The following is a 17,474-nucleotide window of genomic DNA, read 5'->3' as shown; positions in this document are numbered from 1 at the left end:
TAATAATTAACTACATATGTGTAGAACTGGACATGGAACTGTAACATGGTTCCCCAGTTTTGCATTAAATTATAATTGACAATTTTTAGCGAATTTTCATGGCAATTACAATTACAAAGTCAATTATCTGAATTAAATTCAACTTTAATAAGGACTCAGAAGTTCAAAGAGACAGAGGGACACAGTAACAAAACACCAACAAAAATACAAGAAATAACAATTACTGTCACTTTAAAAAGAATTTACAACTACAACTACAATTACATTTATAATTGACCCCAACCCTGAACATAAGTATATTTATATTTCCATGGGCTGTTTTATTATTTTGTGTTGCATTAGTAAGTTTTGTTGTGTCCCAAATAATAGAAGTTGCTCATTTTTAGTCTGTTTCATTCAGATTAAATTTGATTTTTAATCAAGAATACTGGGTGTTTTTATCCCAGGTGGGCGTGTCTGGTTGATTACTTGGTTTATCTTGCAGCCCTTTTATTCGGAATGGGCTTTAATCATAATTAAACATATACATAGCTGTAATGCACTGTTGCAGGGGAAGGTATTTTAAATTCTTGACGTCAGAGAAAGTTTTTTAAATTGATGACAGAACTTTGAAATCCCATTTTTCTTTGAGTCCTTAGACACTCAGGAATAATTTCAATCTAAACACCATCCCAAATGTAAAACCTGATTGCACAGACAAAGTAAGAGCAGAGTTATCTGCAGGCGTGGAGACGACTATCAATTTAGAGCTTTAGTTTTAGAAGGAATATAATAAAAGATCTAAGCCATTGTGGATTGCATAAGCAATGTGGAGCGGAGGTCCAGATCCATTAGTCCTATGCAATACCCTGGCGTACGGAGGAAAGTCCGTCTTTTTTTTTTTTTTTTTTTAAAGTTTGTGTTTGTGGATCTGTACTGAATGGAAACCAGTAGATTGTCTGCAAACATCACACTCCATCTGTCTTTGTTTGGCCTAAGTCAGGAGTTTGAGTTTAAAGATGTGGTGTTTCAGAGTGTGCGCAACAAGCTTCAACACAAACACATGTGTTGGAGTTGAAAGGAATCCATCACTTTTCCCTGTTGCTTGGCCATGTTTTGTTGTTTTCTTTTAGAAATGAAGTGACAGGAAGTTGCATTCAGTGAGGTGTGTGTGTTTTTGAAACAATGCTGACAGTGGTTTGAGGAACACACCCCCCGGACTGAGAACTTAGCGGGTTCTTTGTTTATTTTCACCTCGCGTTCACCCTTCCATCTCCCCTCACTGTTCCTGAAACCCATCTGTTCAGAGTCGGCGTGTTCAATTTTCATGTACACCCAAAATAAATTATTTTGTTTCGTTGTGGTTTTTCTTAACATCTAATAAAGAAATAAAGCAAATAATTGAATGTGTAGATTCTTCAATCTGACTGGGAATTTGGTAAAAAAGTGTTATCCACACAACCTCATGAGGGCGCTAGATAGTTGACCTGAAAAGTTAGAATTTAGTGAGATACCTATCACACAATTACCTTCAGGCTAACATTAGTATATTAAACAAGAAAATATTGTGACAAAAAATATGAGCATTTGTTTTTTAGCATTCCAGGTTTTTTTTAAATTTTTTGCTGTTCTCAGTTTAGGGCAGGGTTGTTAAAACTCATTTTAGTAAAAGGGCCAAATACAGACCAGTTCGACCACAAGTGGGCCACAAGTTTTATGTTGGAAAATGAATAATTTCAACATTAATGTGCTGAAGTTTGCACTTCCAGTTATAAATGAAGCACGCATAAAGTATGGAAGGCATCAGCAATATCTAAGCAAAAAGTTACATATATTTAAATTAGGGATGTCTCGATCGAACTTTTTCACTTCCGATATGGTACCGATACTGCAGCCTTTTGTATTGGCCGATACCTATATTGATCCGATACAGTATCGGCACGAATCATACATACTTTTATTACTTATTTTGTAGTGTGGAATGTTAGAAAAGGCTTGATCAAGTGATGTTACTCAAACAGAGAACAATAGTCAGCATCAGTAGGTTACTTTGTTGGAGTGAGAACCACAGACACCTATGGATAGAAGAGCTGGAGTGGAACATTTTATCGGAGAGCTTATATCGGTGATTATAGATGCAGTCCGATAAAATCCGATATTCATCTTCTGGCTGATATCAGACCGATATCAATATCGGATCGGGACACCTCTAATTTAAATGTCCTTTGATTTTTTTTGACAAATTTGTATTTAATTTTGTGTAATGAGAAAATTTGCAGGGTTTTGAAAACATTTAGTGTTTTCTGCAACAATTTACAACTGAATTATTTAATCATTTACACATTAATTCATGTTTTCTCTTTCATTTTCACTTTCTCCTGTGGGCTGAATCAGATGCGCTAAAGGGCCGGATTTGGCCCATGAGCCATGAGTTTGACACGTGGTTTAAGGCAATTTCAATTTTAAGGCACTGGTAAATAAATCCCTTAAACATAAATGAGAAAGCAAATTGTGGTTGTATGGTCGTTTAATTGTTCGAGCCAATTAATAGATATTTTACAATATTTGATTATTAAATATTGTTTCAATTCATACATTTGTACTTGTAAATGATTTTCTTTTTTTCCAACCAGAAGTGCACAGAAACGTGAATATGGGTATTCTGAAAATTATATAACTTTAAAAACACATCATTTACATACCAATTGTAACTATTGAGCTTTAATAATAAATTATCCTATTCACCAGGGATGGGCAACACCATCACAATGGGATCAACATTTGTCAGCATTCAGAATAATGACTGATATGAGCATTAATACAGAGCACAAAACGGTTTTGTGGTTTTATTTTGACATTTTTGGATTCATTACGTGTATTTTGTTTGTTTCTGTGTTTTTTTGTTTTTTTTTTTAATTTTATGTATTTTCTGCCATTATGTTGGCGTTTGGGCGTTTTGGGGGTCACTTTCTGTATTTTTGTCTTTTCCTTGTCATTTTGTTGACAGTTTGTGTGTCTTTCGAATTATTCTGTATAGTGTTCTTTTTTGTTTTCGTTGTAATTTTGTTTAAGTGGTTGTTGTGTCTCTTTGTTGCCATTTTGCGTTGTATGAGTCCTGTTGGGTATTTTTATTTTTTTTTTGTGCATTTTGGGACTTATTTTGTGCCTTATAATCCTTCCAACTTCTTGAAATATAATTTTGGGGGGTTGACTATAGGTCCGCACAAAGTCAGACCGAGGGCCACGTGTGGTCCCCGGGCCGCCAGTTGCCTATGTCTGTTATACACCTTAATAAGTGTGGTTGTTCTGGTGTAGTTCAGTCTAAATGTCTGGTAAGCTTTAAAAATACACAATAAGTCATTTAAAGAGATTAACTTGAGCGATGAGGCCGCAGCGGTCGATTAATCATGCCTGCAGGTTCACACAGGTAAACCCATCGATGCGGAACATTCTTGTATCGACTACACCGCACTCGTATTAAGTTTGTGATAAAATGGCGGCGGACGCGTCGTCGCAGGTGAGAAATGTTACAGATTCCGGACTGAATTAGTCAAGTAGTCCGACCGTGCGGTGGAGCGGGGGCTGCTCGTCATGTGGTGATGGTTTCGGCGCTGGTTTCAAACGGGTTCAGTCGTATTTGAGGAAGCGCAGTGGAAGTGAAAGAGTTGGAGGCAGCAGTAGCAAGTGCAGCGGCCGGTGGGAGTGTGGTTCACCGCGGGGTTTAGGATCATTGTTTTCTTCCTCCTGCTGCTGCTGGATAGATGAGTCCGTCCTGGAACGCCCTGCATCGCTGTGACCGTTTGGTGAAGCCGCCGCGTGGAGAAGAACCGGAGAACAGCGGCGCTACTGTCGCCTCCTCCTCAGCATGGAGCACACACAGCCCGCTGCCCACCTGTAGCGTCCCAGCGGAGGGATGGCGAACGGGACCACCGGCCTCCAGGACTGGGGCTCCGGCTGCAGCGGTAAGTCACACCCGGGCTGTCTCTCTTCTCTCCTGGGACACTGGCATGACGCGCACGCTAACTCACACGTTGCATCTTCGATCACAACAAACTCATCACTTTGATACTTGAAACTTCTTTTTATTAACTTAGATGGCAGCTTTAGATCTATGAATATATGTTTGTCCGTCTTTTTTGTAACAATGAAGAAAAGTAAATAAACAACAAAACAGACACTAAGACAAGTGATAGTTATCCATTCTAGCATTTGATGTGAATTAGTGGACATTATGATTGGATAACAACTTTGTCAATCAACCTGTCTACCCAGTCATTGGCTTCCAATTGACTGGGTTGGTACTTTGTTAGTGTATGTATGGATTTTCTGTTTCACACACACACACACACACACACACACACACAAACAAACAAACCCGTTGATTTCATTTTTGTTGTTTTTTTTTTTTTTTTTTTGAAAAGATAAATAAAATGAGATACTTTGACAGAATAAAAAAAAGCTTTTTTTACTCTGTGCTATATCGGAAGTTGCTGTTTTCAGATTGAGAGCGTGTATGTTATCTCAGGGGTTTTCACGTAAATAAATATATCGTTTTATTATTATTTTTAAAATTATTTTAATCATAGTTTCAAATAGGGCTGCAATGATAATCACGATTATTTTTGATCAATGTTTTAATCGTGATTATAATCACAATTGTCTAGTCTATTAGGGAAAAATCTGTTTTTAGTGCACTACTTTTAAACAAACAATATGTGTACAGTTTACAGTGTAAAATTAAACTTTAATATTTAAGTATTATAGAAAAATAATACAAAAATATAAAATATACCAAAGGTTGACTGATTAAATACTGATTAAATACATTATTACAGTGTGCATAGAACGCATTTTAAATGTTAATTTAATCATGATCACGATTTAAATTTGATTAATTGTGTAGCCCTAGTTTCAAAACTTTATAGTATGTAACTAATCGCATCTGAGTTTTACTCAATATATTAATGATTTCACAAATAAATAACTGTTTCTCATATTTATTTATTTTCTGTTTGTTTATACTGGCAATACGTATTATTAAGGATTATCTGTCTATAACAGTGATGGGCAACTTTTGTCAAAGCGGGGGCCACAAAATGTGATTTTCTGATCATAGTCACATTATCAACATTCATGTTAGCATTTAGAATAATAACCAAGTTTGTGGTTTTTGTTGTTTTGATTTATTTGATTCATTTTTGTGTATTTGTGTTGTGTTTTAAAATACCTTTTTGGTATCTTTACATTTGTATTATGTGTTTTTGGAGTAATTTGTGTATTTTGTTTTTTTTTTTTGTTTGTTTGTTTTTTTGTCTTGTGCAACATTTGGTTAGTTGTGTGGAATTTTCTGTGGTCATTTCATATATTTTGTTTTTGTACATTTTACTGTAATTTTGTATTTATTGAGTATTTGTATTTCTGTTATCTTTTTTGTGTCATTTTAGTCATCCTGACAGTTTTTTTGTTTAATTTTGTGTTTTTTGTTGTCATTTTGTGTGTTTTTGGTTATTGTTTTGTTTCACTTTCTCTTTTTGACCTTTCTTGTATTTTTCTGTCATTTTGTACCCTTTTTTAAGTTATCATTTTGTTTGTTTACATTGAGGGTTTGACATAATTAAACTGCCAGTTGCCCATGTCTGGTCTAGGATTATTGCCTGACACTGTAAATAGGACAATATGTTGACATTGTTATACTTACTTGTAAAAAAGCTCATCCAATAATAACTACCTAAAATTTTGTGATTTTCTTTATTTGTAAAACCAAAATACTGCTGTGCACTTTATTTTTTGTCAATAAGCTCCAAACAGGTCTGCAGTGTAACATGTTGCACTAGTTTAGTTTGATTTTAAAATGTGAAAAACTAAAGACCAGAGACAATTTAGTAATTTGGACAGTAATGCTCTAAACTTCTCATTTATCTCATGTGCAGTTAAAACAACACATTTGTGTTGTTTCACTGTTGTTCAATGTTTTACTATAAAACAAGATTGAAACATTCAAGATGTATGCTGTCAGTTATAATTTATTTGTTTTTTTTTTCCTTTTAAATCAGGATCGGCCAAAATTAAAATCGGCAAGTCATGCTTTTTTTTTTTTTTCCAATGGTGATTGGCCAGAAAATTGCAATCGGTACACCCCTAATAATTACCACAAAAGTCCTCATTAAATTGTTTTATCAATAGTCATGTAATAAATCATAAATGCCTGAATTAACTGGATTTCCCACACTTGCAGAACTCCACATTTCAAATTACTGCTTCTACCAGCACATGCTTTTTTTCTTTTTTCTTTTTACTATGGTTATATTGTCTGCGTAACTGCATAGTTCCAGTTGGTTTTCACAAATTTTCTTATTTTTATTTTTTTCTATCCATCAATGAAAAAGTCACCTTACTACTTACACTCTTTAAATATCTATACTAGTGTGTTTGTGTGTGTACAAAAAATACACTAAAATGACAACAGAAACACACAAAACTACATCAAAAAAATACACAAAATTACTCCAGAATAACACTACAATGGCATCAACAAACAATAATTAAAACAAAAAATTAGTATTAAAAAAAACCAACACATTCATCATGCGCATGTCTCATAAAATTAAACCAGGGAAATTGCACACGTTATTTTACTTTGCACCTGCAAATATGCCCCTTAATAATGCTACAGCGTATGTTATTATTATGCCCGTAATTGACAACTCCCCTTAAGCGCCCACTATATGAATGCATACTTCCGACGGGCACTGTACTAGTATTTGATAAAAACAGCTTGACGGGTTCCTGGTTTTAGGATATAGTCTTCACAGGGCTTAAAGTGTACCTGTAGTGAATTTTAATTGCAAGCTCTATGAAATATCACAAAAGATTTTGAAGCCTCAAAAAGTACTAAGAGTGACTTTCTTGCATTCTGTGGTCAGTGCCATCTTTCCTCTGTAGAGACACTGTCATATGATTGTGATTGGCTGAAGTGAACATAGCATTATCTGATTAGGTGAGCTGCAGCCAATCAGACAATACAATAGAGGATGACCCTGACTAGGGCTGAGCAATATGGATCAAAATTCATATCTCAATGTTTTTTTTAGTTCAAATAAATCATACCACAAAGATAATTCGAGGTTAAATTTGCTGACGCAAAATGTCACAGGCTAAAATAACATTGCAGTGTTAAAAAAGCCCAAATACTTAAGTATCATCAACATGGGCAACTAGCGGCCCTAAAAGTAAATGCACAATGGGACAACATGAATACACACAATTACTACAAGAAATTCACAAATTTACTACAAAAAATACACAAAACAACAGAGAAGTACACAAAAGAACAACACAAATACTTATTAGGGCAACAAAATACATAGAAGGAGAAAAAAATGCACAATGGGACCACAGAAATGCATATAAGAACAAAAATAAACAAGAGCACACAAAAGGAGGAAAAAATACACTATGGGACAACAAAAATTCAAAAACAACATACATACCAAAAAATACACAAAACGACTCAGACATCCACAATTACCGTAAAAATACACAAAAGAACAACAAAAAAAAAACATACGACAACCAAATACACAAAAGGAGGTAAAAAGAAAAAGTACACAGTGGGACTGGACTAATTATTAACAAACGGCTGCACAATATGTGCCACGGCTGTTTTCCCCTACAAGGGACAGCACGTGTGAGTGAGTCATGTAGTGTGGCTTGTTTAGGGGAATGTCTGGTTTAGGATGCACTCAGTCATCATCTAACTGTACTTTTCATACTGTTCAGAGAAGTAGTGAAAGCAGAGACTCCTAAAATGAGCATTTTATAAAAAAATAGCTATAAATAATATTGATATAGGTGATACTGTAATTATCTGTATCGCCAAAACAGAAAACTTGATATATCTTGAATCTCGATATTTTGCAGTCCTAACCCTGACCATAGAATCCCTGAAAGTCAGATTCTTAATACTCTTGGCTGCTTTCGAATCATGTTTCCAAACTTTCCCTTCCTAAATTGCTCGTATTATAATAAACACCATCTTTTGATAGAGCTTGCAGTAAGATTCACAACTAATCACATTTCTGAGCCGTTTAAACTTGACTGTTTGCCAATGTGTGAATGTGTGTGTGTGCAAAGTGGCACACATTGCTTGTGCAGGTTGTTTCTACTGCAGCTCAGTATCAACCTGCTGCTCTGTTTCAGGGCCGTGGTCACATGACTAGATGCAGGTCAGGTTTTAGAGCTTTGGCTTAGTTCGGCTTGGTATGTAAGGGAATCAGAACCCACTTCAACTCATGGCTTGTGTAAAGATCAAAGGATGCTCTCGTCATCCTATGGGAGACTCTATGGATATGAAAATGACTTGACATTGAATAAAAGCCAGTGTAAGATTGTAAATCGAGTCGACCCCCATCCACTGTAGAATAAGGACCTTGTCTATAAAGTATGAAACCCCCCCCCACATTTTTTGGCATGGAATTACAGTGGTGCCCAAACTTTCCACAGTCATGTACCCATTCAGACATTTAACCATAATCCATGTACTCCCTCTACTCCTGCACTTAAAAAACATAAATGTAATGTCATATACAATGTAGCCCTACAGTGAATTTTACCTATCCTGTTGAGGAATAATATATAATAATAATAACTAGAAAATTAGCATTTCCTGAAGAAAATGCAAGTGAGGATAGATGCAGGTCCTGGCCTGTGTCCAACTGCATTAGTTTATCATTGGCAATAGCATTAACCTAGCATCAACATTAACATTAGCTCAGCAAAAGCAATAACCTAGCATTAGCCTAGCATTAATATTGACCTAGTATTAGCTTTAACCTAGCATTATCATTAGCTTAGCATTAACCAAACAATAACATAGCATTAACATTGACCTAGCATTAACTTCGACCTAGCATTAACTTCGACCTAGCATTAACTTCAACCTAGCAATAACATTAACCTAGCAATAACATTAACCTAACAATAGCATTAGCCTGGCATTAGCATTAACCTAGCATTAGCTTAGCAATAGCATTAGCCTAGCATTAACCTAGCAATAACAATAATAACCTAGCATTAGCCTAGCATTAACCTAGAAATAACAATAATAACCTAGTTTTAACCTAGCATTAACATTAACCTAGCAATAGCACAAATCTAGCATTAGTTTTAATTTAGCATTAACATTAACCTAGCAATAGCATTAGTTTTAATTTAGCATTAACATTAACCTAGCAATAGCATTAGCTTATCATTAGGGAATTAATCCTGCATTAACATTACACTGGTGATAGTAATAACCTAGCATTAGCTTCAACCTAGCATACGCATTAACCTAGCAATAGCATTAGCTTAGCATTAGGGAATTAACCAAGCATTAACATTAACCTATCAATAGCAATAACCAAGCATTGGCTTTAACCTAGCATTAGCTTAGCATTAAGGAATTAACCTAGCATTAACATTAACTGCTCTATTCATGTTCTAGTTTCCAATGTTGTCAGTGTTTTTAATGTTCATTCATGTACCCCATGACAATTTGCATACCCCTGGAGGTACCCGTACCCCACTTTGGGAACCTATATTTGTATTGAAATCTTAATAATTCTAACAAAATAACTAAATATGAACAATGAAAACAAAATACAACAGGTCGTGATTTTTAAATTTTTTTTATAGTTAAACTCTTAAATAATAACATCTGGTTCAAAGTGCTCACGCATGCTCTTCAATAATGTGTTTTGGGATAAATATGTATTGAAATGTATTGAAAAGTACATACATACACAACAAATACAGTACCATATTTAATACCAATGTATGAAATGTGGTTCTTGCACAAACAGCTTGATTAATAACAAATGGTACATTGTCAGACATAGTTCATGGCTGTCACAGTTTACAATTATCACAGAAAACTCTAATCAAAGGTTGATGTCATCTCCACTGTTGATTGTTTCTAATAGAAATTCTTGGATCGATCTATTTCTTGCTAAGAAACATTTTATTTCAAGTAGGGCTGCACAATTCATGGCATTTTAGTCATGCGCACAATTTTTGTTGCCATGACTAAATAAACCTGTTTGTCTGCTATATTTACATTTATATTATGGGCTAGACTGCACTCTGTAATAGTGTATTCATTCAGTTAGCCTTTGGTATATTGGGTTAATTAAAAAAAAAAAAAAAAAAAAAAAATATATATATATATATATATATATATATATAGATAATTATAATTCTTATTTAAAGCTTAATTTTGCACTGTAAACTATACACATATTGTTTGTTTAAAAGTAGTGCAATAAACACGTTTTTTTTAAATTGGGAGTCAGTAATTACAATTTCTGAAAGTTCTTTGTTCTTTATGACCTGTATGTTTAATACAACTGATCTTGGGTCGTAATTTGACTCCTGCAATGTTGTGACTAAAAGTCTTAATCAGGTTAAATATATTGTTTATCGCTGACGCTGATTTTTATGGAATACATTTTTTTTTTAGGTGAAGTTTGGAGTTATTTTCATTTTGTATTTAAAGTCACATCTGTTTTGTTTCTGGTTTTCTGACTAGGAAGATTTCAGTTGCGTAATAACAATGAATGAACAACAAAAAACACAATATATTGAATATAAATTTTAAATTTGTGAAATTCAGTTAGTGTTATGGAATATCGACTTGCTTTCTTTGAAATTGGTCACATTTGTGCGTAGCGTGTTGAGGGTTAAACTGCACAATAATGACTTCATAACCTGCTGGTGTGGAACCATGCTGACCACACTGTCTCTAGTTACAGCTTTAAGCATTAGTTTTCACCCGTCTCCTACACGCATGTATCTAATGTCCCTGTCAGTTAGCAGGCACCTTAAGTTGTGACTGATTACATATTTACAGTTAATAAGTTTGTTTTTCTATTAGTTTTATGAGTGTGCTTCAGTCTAAATAAAGGACTGTCCCATTATAAAAACTGTGCGTGTGATTGGATGTATATATCGGCATCTCACTAAAATAACTAATGGTTGTTAAAATAATCTCATCCCCAATGATAACATTTACTATGTTATGAAATTTTATTATTTTTATTTTAATCACTGTGATATTCATTGTTTCATTGCGATACTTCCTGTTTAATAGAATGTATAGTACAATGAAATACAACCAAGGAAATAATGTTTCTAGTAAAAACCGATGGCTTTATTCTGCTTATAGCTTTTCACAATTATCCCATAATATGAGATCTATTGTAGTTAATTCAGCTACTGACTCTACTACTGATTAGCTACACAGAATGTGCTGCTAAATTCTGCTAGATTTTGTATACTGTAGATTATGTTGTTTCAGTTCAGTTTAAGAGATCTCTACACTTTTTGTTTTTATATAAATTTAATTGCTTAAACATTTTCAACCATGATTTGTGTGAGACTCAGTGTACAAAAATAAACAGTATATTGTATTCACTGGTGTGTTCCCATGTATGTTATTCTAAATTTTGACACCAAAATATATTTTTTCCACAGCAAATGAATATCGTTTATCAGTTTCCTTGATTACTAATAATCAACATTGGTTTCGGCCCTAAAAGAAACCCATATCGGTCTATCTGAATATTTTTCGTCTTTGATGATCAATCGCTTCCTGTTACCTCTTTCATCATAGAGGAAGCTGTGTCCAAAGCCGTAGATGTACAGGTGACAGGTGATCAAATAGGTTTTGAATAAAGAAATGAGATGAACAACAAAAATCCGTACTCACATGTGACAATGTCGTAGTATTTATTGTTAAGTATCAGACACAGAATCAGAAAGGTTTTTTATTTACCAAGTACAGTTTAAAAACAGTACAAGGAATTTAACTTGGTAATTGGTGCGAAGAACAGAAAAAACAAAACAAAAATGACTATAAATATAAAGGATAAGTATATTAAACACAATAATAGCCAGTTTATAATCAATGTGAAGCAATCATTGTCCATCTTTTTAATTGGTAAAACCTGGACTCCATAAAGAGAACCGTACATGTCCAGTTAAGTGAATGGTGGGTCATCTAAGGTAGGTTTTGGTAGTACATAGGGGTGTGTAATGTGTGTAATAATTTTATTTCAAATGAAGTCTGGCCAGAAAGACATATCAGGGTTAAATTTGCTGATGCAAAATGCCACACAGGCACATTTATGAACAAACATTTGCACTAGGGTTGCTTGATTATAGAAAACATAATCACATTTTGGTCTTAATTGAAATCACTATTATTCCAACGATTATTTGTCAACCAAAAAGTTATTTTTTTTTTTTTAAAAAAAAAAAAAACAATATAGTTTCTTTAAACATAAATAAAATCCTTCAAACAGTAAAATGAAGTACGTTCACTTTTGCACAAAACACTTCTTGCACGTGATGTGACTTTTCTCTAGGTCTTCATCATCAAACCTAAAGTGTTCCCATATAAGAGAATTTCACTTGCCACTTGTTTACCAAGTGTTTTTGCTGTGTTTCTCCTGCCATGTTTCAGACCGCTAGCAATAACTTTCCTTGTGTTAGCCTGCAGGTTAGCTTTGGCTTTGAGAGGGGCGGAGGGGAGGAGCTTGTATGTGCGTAGATTAAACAATTAAAATTTAGTATTAACTAGTACAGTGCCCGTTGGAAGTATGCATTCATGTGGGAGCTTAAGTAGAGTTAATTATGGCCAAATGAGTATGTGTTTGAAGGTTGGATGTACAAAGAGGTGTACATAATCTGTACTTTGTAGTGTTATAAAGGGGTTTATTTGCGGGTGCAAAATAAAACAGCGTGTGCAATTTCCCTGGTTTAATTCTATGAGACATGAACATGATAAATGTGTTTGTTGTTTTTTTACTTACTTTTATATTTTTTTTGTTTGGTGTATTTTTCTATAATGTATATTTTTTCGGAGTCATTATGTGTATTTGCATATCTTTCTGTTGCGTTTTGTATAATTATAGTTTTTTGTTGCCATTGTAGTGTGATTCTGTTGTCATTTTGTGTATTTTTTGTATAAATATTTAGTTTTGTGTATTTTGAGTCATTTTTATAGTTTTGTTTAGTGTATTTTTCTGTAATGTATGTTTTTTGGAGTCATTTTGTGTGTGTTTTTTTTATCTTTCAGTTGTTTTTTCGTGCATTTTTTGTATAACTCTTTTTGGTTGCCATTATAGAGTGATTCTGAAGTCATTTTGTTTACTTTTTGTATAAATGTTTAGTTTTTTGTTTTATTTTACTCATTTAGTATATTTTTATTATAAATAAATAACTACCTTGTGTGTGTGTGTTCCCGTGAAATGTTTGAGATGCTGATAACAAAACTCCATAGACATTGTAGCACCAATCAGAAAAGTAACAAAACTGCGCAAAACAATTTTTGCATAATCATCCCGTTTACGTAAATTCTCTTAAGCATATAAAATGTGACTGTATTACCCTATTTAGCATGTTTAGTATGATTTTAGGAAGTTTAATAGCCGGTAAAGTCATCTAAACAGGGAAAGATGGTGAAACTGAAACAAAAGGGAAAGTTTGAAGTGATGTGGAAATGGTTAAACAGAATTTGGGTAATTTTGAAATGGTCCTAGTAAATTAGTAATGGTAACCATTGTACATAAACAAAAGCTTCTGAGTCTAATTATGAAAGCAGGTCTGTATGGGGCTTGGCCGATATGGACCACAATTCTTATCTAAATATTTTTTCTCAAAATGTAGATATAAATTTTATATTTTTTTCCAAGCTTTTACAGAAGAACAATACTCGGTCGAAGTCACTGTAGACAAATGCCACAAAGGTCCTTTCATTATTCAGTTCAAAACTTTCATATAATGCAAACCCATCTTTAAAATCAAATCATTAGTGTCACTTTCCATATTACCAAAAATAGGAAACTGCATATATTGCTCAGGTTTAGGTTGATAGGTTTGATTTGTGTCTGTCAAACATTTGTTTCAGTTACTGTTTGATCTTGAGCTGTTGGTTGATTGAATAATATCAAATTTTCTGTTTCAGGTGGGCCTGAAAAAGGCCTCAGAGAGAACGGTTCTGTAGTCCCAGGTGTGATCGCCTCTCACTTGAGTGATCACATCAACCACAACAACCATGAGCCGAGCTTCACTCCACAGTCCTGTTCCGCCACACCTGTCTTCTACAACAACCATCAGAAAACCATCTCAGACCTGGATATGGACAGCCACAGTTTGACCTCCCAGGACTCTGGTATTCCCACTCTGGAGATAAACCCCCCCGAACACATTAACCACAGCCACCAGCAGCTGAGTGAAGCTGGCCTCGCACTAGAACACAAAGATACTCCTGCCACCCTGACTTTAGACGATGAACCCTCTAGCGTCATGTGTAAATCCTCTAGCTTCCCCCTCAGTGGCTATGACTGTAATCGCCTCATCAGCCCTGGCCTCAGGTTAACCACTACCTCAGCGCTCGGCGTTGGTGGCAGAGCTCTGAACCGCAGTGACAATGTCTCTGTGTGCAGCGTGTCTAGCATGAGCACAGAACTGTCCGTCTCCAACGAAGACATCCTGAATTTCACAGTCACGTCTGACTCCAGCGCTATCGTCGCCCTAGAGACAGACGAGAGCGGCAGTACTCACTTCTCAGACGTCACTCTGTCGTCAATGATGTCCTCGGGAAACTCAGTGTCAGGGGGCTTGGAGTCGTCGGAGGAAAGGAGGCACAAGAAACTGGGACCGCTTGCAAGTTTATTCAGCGGGTGAGTTTACACAGTTTAGGTAGACTGGTTAATGCTGCGATTCAACATGGCCTCAGCTTTTAAGTTAAGACACAAGTTTACACTTTCTTTAAGTAGAATGGTTGATCATTAACAAAGTATGCCGGGTGGGGTAGTGTTGTGGTTACAGACGTCTTTAGTTTTGAACACACACAGTTATGAGTCATTCTTTTTGTTTCTTTTTCTTTTGTGTTGGATGAGTTTATGTCTTACCTTCAAGTGCAATTTCATCAAAAACATTTGGCATTTAAACAGTAACTAATCCCCCCCAAAAAAACTTCTGCTGGAAAACAAATGTATTTAGGTATAAAGTAGTGCTGTTGATTGACTCTAGTCCAATTTAATTCAATTCAATACATTTACATTTTTAATACATTTAATTCAGAGTATTTTAATTTGGTATATGACTGGACTCTGCAATCTCTGCCAAGTAGGTTGGATTGAGAGAATTGTGAACAGAGGTAAATGGCATTGAGTATCTAGCTAGTTGGCATAGCATAGCATATATTGTTCTCCAATACGAATAATGAAACTACATTATATTGAGGTCTTGGAGTTTTTAGAAGTCAAAACTGACGGGGAAGGATGAAAAGGACTGAATTGAACGTTAAATCCATCATCTCCATAAAGTCTTGTAAAATGTGAACAATCTCTAACAGTTTCTGTTCTAATCAGTCGATCTGCTGAGTCACTGCACTTTAAAGTCACTTCCCATTTTTACTCCAGTTGTGAAACCGAAGCAACATCCCTCATTTGAAACTGCCACATGCATGTTTCACAGAGCAGAGAACACCATCTCTTAGATTAGGTTCATCACAATGACATGTTTTCAAGGAAGAGAAAAGAGCAAAGCCTGAAGATTTTCATTAAAGACCAAACACTTTCACTCTTTTGAGAAGCTTTGTTGAGGATGCAGCTTTCTTTATCAGGCTGTGTAGACATCCATGTTGCTTCACTACTCTGCAACAAAGACAAATGTGTACAAGGTAGGACACCAAAAGAAAAGCTTTTAATATGGGTTGTTTTGCAAAATGTAAGCTTGCGGTTCTCGTGAGACTATCGATGCAGATAATTCGCACTGACTAATAATCTGAATTTAAGTCCATCATTTCAGCTTTAAATTGAGACCTTTCTGCTGTGCAAGTCTCAAGTCTCTCAATACAGTTGCATTTTATTGGTCAGTTTGTCCATATGAGATGATGTACTATACAGTTTCTACTAGAGGCAGAGGTGACTTGTCACTTGAACTTTCACATTACACTCCTAAATTCTTTCTTTAGGTGGCTCGCTTCTATTTTTAGGTAAAGGTGTGACTTCCACTCATTGAACATGTTTAGCTTGAAAGCTGGAGTGAACTTCCTTTAAATAATTTAATTGCTGGCTCCAGAGTCACTGACCCCAATCACATGTAGCTTTTTGAGACCTAGTTATCAAGCCTTTCTTCTGCTCTCACGTCTTTGCTACCTTTTTGTGGTTGCCTTAAAATTCCAGGAATTATCATTAGGAATCTCTTGGTGTTAGTGATGGAGTCCCCTGACATCAGCTGTCTAACATGTAGGGAAACTAAAATCTTGTCAACATGCTGAATTCTTGTAAGAAGATGAACCAACCAGCAAGGTTCATTTGCCTTGTTTTTCTTCTTTGTATTCAAAAAAAAGACATGAATGAATCTTACTGGAACTATTATACAGAAGTCAAGGAAACTTCAAAGGAAGCATCAAAGGAGATCAGCAGAACTCCTCTGAAGACTGGCAGGTGACAGTTAAAGCATGTCAGGAGATGAAGGTGGATTTCCTGAGGAATAGTTGTCTGAATATACGAAACCATAACATATCAACTAGGAAAGGTCTGAGTGGACCTGGTTAACGAGAGCCCGGTTCTGCCATGGAAAACATTTTTTGCTACAGGTGATATTATAATCTTATCATGAGACCAATGACAATTCACAGAGTAAATACCTAAGTAAACATTCACTTCATCCCGAGGCATTACTCGGGTGTGGCTGGGATAATGTTAATTTCAAATGCTAATCTTTGAATCAACATCTATTTGCTACACATGTATTACTTTGGTTATCTATATTCCTCCTGACTCACTCTCTGCTGACCTCTTGCCTGGTGTTTTTAGCTATTGCTGAATGGGAAACCTCCCACCTGCTAATCATCACATGTGGATGGTGCTGAGATTTTTAAGAGGAGCAATACGGCTAAAAGCAACTTAAATATGTCTCCGGACTAAACAAGTGCTTAGCGGATCTCTATGTGCCCCTTTACGGTACCTGAATAGCATCTCACAAAAACAGCATGTTGGTTTTTCTCTGATAGTAATGAATGGGAAGACAGATTGGTTCTTGAAAACATCATTTGGAGACTTTTTTTAATGTCATATAGGGTTACCATTTGTTGTTAAATAATAGAAATGTGTTAATTTGGTCCCATGAAAATGTCTTTTGATGTTAACCTCCACTGTTTTTACAAATCTGGCCTAAAATCTTTTAAATCTGTACTTATCAGAAGATTTATGCCGAACAAAACATCTGTGATGCTTAACTGTTGGGGTGAGGATTCGGAGAGCTCCCTAATTCACACGTAGTCAATACAAAGAGAACCATAAAGCCACATCATAGTGTCGTTCAAGAGGAGCAGAAGGAAATCAACTCAGCCCTGTCTTGTCGATCTTCTGTTTTTGTGCAGATATTAATATAGCTACATTGCTGTCACACAGCAGATATGCTATGCAGATTACGCATAGAGT

General features: G+C 35.2%; 1 protein-coding gene across 1 annotated transcript in view; it reads left to right on the top strand.

Annotated features, from left to right (window-relative positions):
* The first annotated feature begins 3,451 nt into the window (after positions 1–3,451).
* The window catches only part of tbc1d14 (TBC1 domain family, member 14), a 63,800-nt gene continuing 49,777 nt past the window's right edge, over positions 3,452–17,474 (top strand). The window contains exons 1-2 of the mRNA XM_028474190.1: positions 3,452–3,941; positions 13,985–14,702. Coding sequence (XP_028329991.1) covers positions 3,893–3,941; positions 13,985–14,702 — 767 coding nt within the window. The 5' untranslated portion in view covers positions 3,452–3,892. The remainder of the gene's footprint in view (positions 3,942–13,984; positions 14,703–17,474) is intronic.

The sequence above is a fragment of the Gouania willdenowi genome, chromosome 18 (assembly GCF_900634775.1).
Source record: "Gouania willdenowi chromosome 18, fGouWil2.1, whole genome shotgun sequence".
Lineage (NCBI taxonomy): Eukaryota > Metazoa > Chordata > Actinopteri > Blenniiformes > Gobiesocidae > Gouania > Gouania willdenowi.
The sequence above is the reverse complement of the archived record's forward strand: the minus strand, read 5'-3'. Positions and strand labels throughout refer to the sequence as shown.